This window comes from Carlito syrichta, unplaced genomic scaffold (assembly GCF_000164805.1).
Source record: "Carlito syrichta isolate Samal-C Ts95f unplaced genomic scaffold, Tarsius_syrichta-2.0.1 Scaffold67556, whole genome shotgun sequence".
Classification (NCBI taxonomy): Eukaryota; Metazoa; Chordata; class Mammalia; order Primates; family Tarsiidae; genus Carlito; species Carlito syrichta.
Genome location: NW_007011652.1, coordinates 147,200 through 149,138, shown reverse-complemented (window position 1 = coordinate 149,138; position 1,939 = coordinate 147,200). Strand labels below are relative to the sequence as shown.

At 51.6% G+C, this 1,939-nt stretch overlaps 1 protein-coding gene across 1 annotated transcript in view; it reads left to right on the top strand.

Moving 5' to 3' along the window:
* Nucleotides 1-1,939, top strand: part of RELB (RELB proto-oncogene, NF-kB subunit) — a 16,114-nt gene that overhangs the window by 11,383 nt on the left and 2,792 nt on the right. The window contains exons 7-8 of the mRNA XM_021709253.1: nt 637-705; nt 846-923. Coding sequence (XP_021564928.1) covers nt 637-705; nt 846-923 — 147 coding nt within the window. The remainder of the gene's footprint in view (nt 1-636; nt 706-845; nt 924-1,939) is intronic.

Sequence of the window (1,939 nt, the reverse complement as noted above, 5' to 3'; positions counted from 1 at the left end):
AGACTCCAACTCAAAAAAAAAAAAAAAAATAGTACCCATCTCATGGCATTTGGGGAGTATTTAATCATCCCTCAGCATGCCTGCTCAAGCCTGGCCCTATGCTGGGAGGTGTTGGGGACATAGTAGTGACTGACACAGCCCTTAGCTCCACCCTCATGAGGCTTATAGTCCTGAGGGCAGGGGTGTGGAGGATAGTACACACAGTGATCACCAGAGTTGGCAGGACTGAGATGGAGTTGCCCAAGGGGCTCGGCTTGCCCAAAGGTGGGGAAGGGAAAGGGGGTCAGGGAAGGTTTCCTGGAGGAGGGGACAGCTGCACTGAGGATGGGAAGATAATTACACATTTCTCCAGGGGTAGTGGTGGGAGTTGAAGAAGAGTGTTTTAATAGCTAGGACAGCCAGTGCAAAGGACCTGAGGCAGGAGTGAGCCTGGGGTGCTCCAGGAATGGGAAAGAGACCAGAGTGGCTGGAAGCAAATTTGGGTTTTGTTCTGACTTGGATGTGGACGTCATTTTGCATTGCTGGTCAAGAACTAGAACAGCATCACAACCCCCTAACTGTCTCTGTGATTAATTACGGATTAATTATTACTATTGATGGATTACATTTGATATGTCCCTGGTATCTCCCGAACAGACAGCTATGGTGTGGACAAGAAGCGGAAACGGGGGCTGCCCGATGTCCTTGGGGAGCTGAACAGCTCTGGTGTGTGCCCTCGGCCCCTTTCCACACCCGTTCCAGGTTTGGGGGGAGGGAAGGCTGACCCTGCTGCCCTGCCATCTCACCCCGGACTGGGGAGCAAGGGCTGTTGGGGTTCAGGGGTCCTCATCTCTCCCTTTCCTCAGATCCTCACGGCATTGAGAGCAAACGGCGGAAGAAAAAGCCGGTCTTCCTGGACCACTTCCTGCCCAACCACAGCTCAGGTGGGTCCCGGGTCTGCACAACCCCCTCCCCGTGGGTGGGCCCCAGGAGATGCTGCCCTGCTCTTCAGGGAGAGCTCCCACAAAGTTGTCACTCACCACTCAGTCACACAAAGTGGAAAGAATAAGGGCTCTGGAGAAAGAACGGAAGCCCTGGTGTCTTCCTGGCTATTAGCTATGTGACCTTCCCTAAGTTGCTCCACCTCTCACAGCCTCAGGGGCTCCTTTGAAAAGTCTCACCGCAAACTTACCTCATTGGCCTTTTGTTTATTTATTTTTAATGATCACGACAATCACAGTTCATGGCAGCCTTGACCGCCTGGGCTCTGGTGATCATTCTACTTCAGCCTACTGGGTAGCTGGGACTACAGGTGCACGCCACCATGCCTGGCTTATTTATTTTTTGTAGAGGTGAGGTCTTACTATGTTGCCCAGGCTGGTCCCGAACTCCTGGGCTCAAGCTATCTGCCCTCCTCAGCCTCCCAAAGTGCTGGGATTACAGGCATGAGCCACTGCACCTGGCCCACATTACATTTTATTTTATTTTAATTATTGTTATTATTTGTTTGAGTCGGAGTCTCACTTTGTTGCCCAGGCTGAAGTGCAGTGGCATGCTGCTCACGGCCACTGCAGTCTTGACCTGCTGGGCTCAGGTGGTCTTTCCACCTCAGCCTTCCAAATTGCTGGAACTACAGGTGTGCGCCACCACAATCTGGCTAAGTTTTTTGATTTATTGTAGAGACAAGGTCTCACCATGTTGCCCAGGCTGGTCTTAAGCCCATGGGCTCAGGCAGTTCTCTTGCCTCTACCTCTCAAAGTGCTGAGATTACAGGCCCATTACATATTTTTTTTTTTTTGAGTTGGAGTCTTACTCTGTCACCCAGGCTGGAGGACAGTGGCACGCTGCCGGCCACTGCAACCTCGAACTGTTGGGTTCAGGTGATCCTTCTGCCTCAGCCTTCCAAGTAGCCAGAACTACAGGCGCATGCTACCACACCCAGCTAATTTTTTTTTTTTTT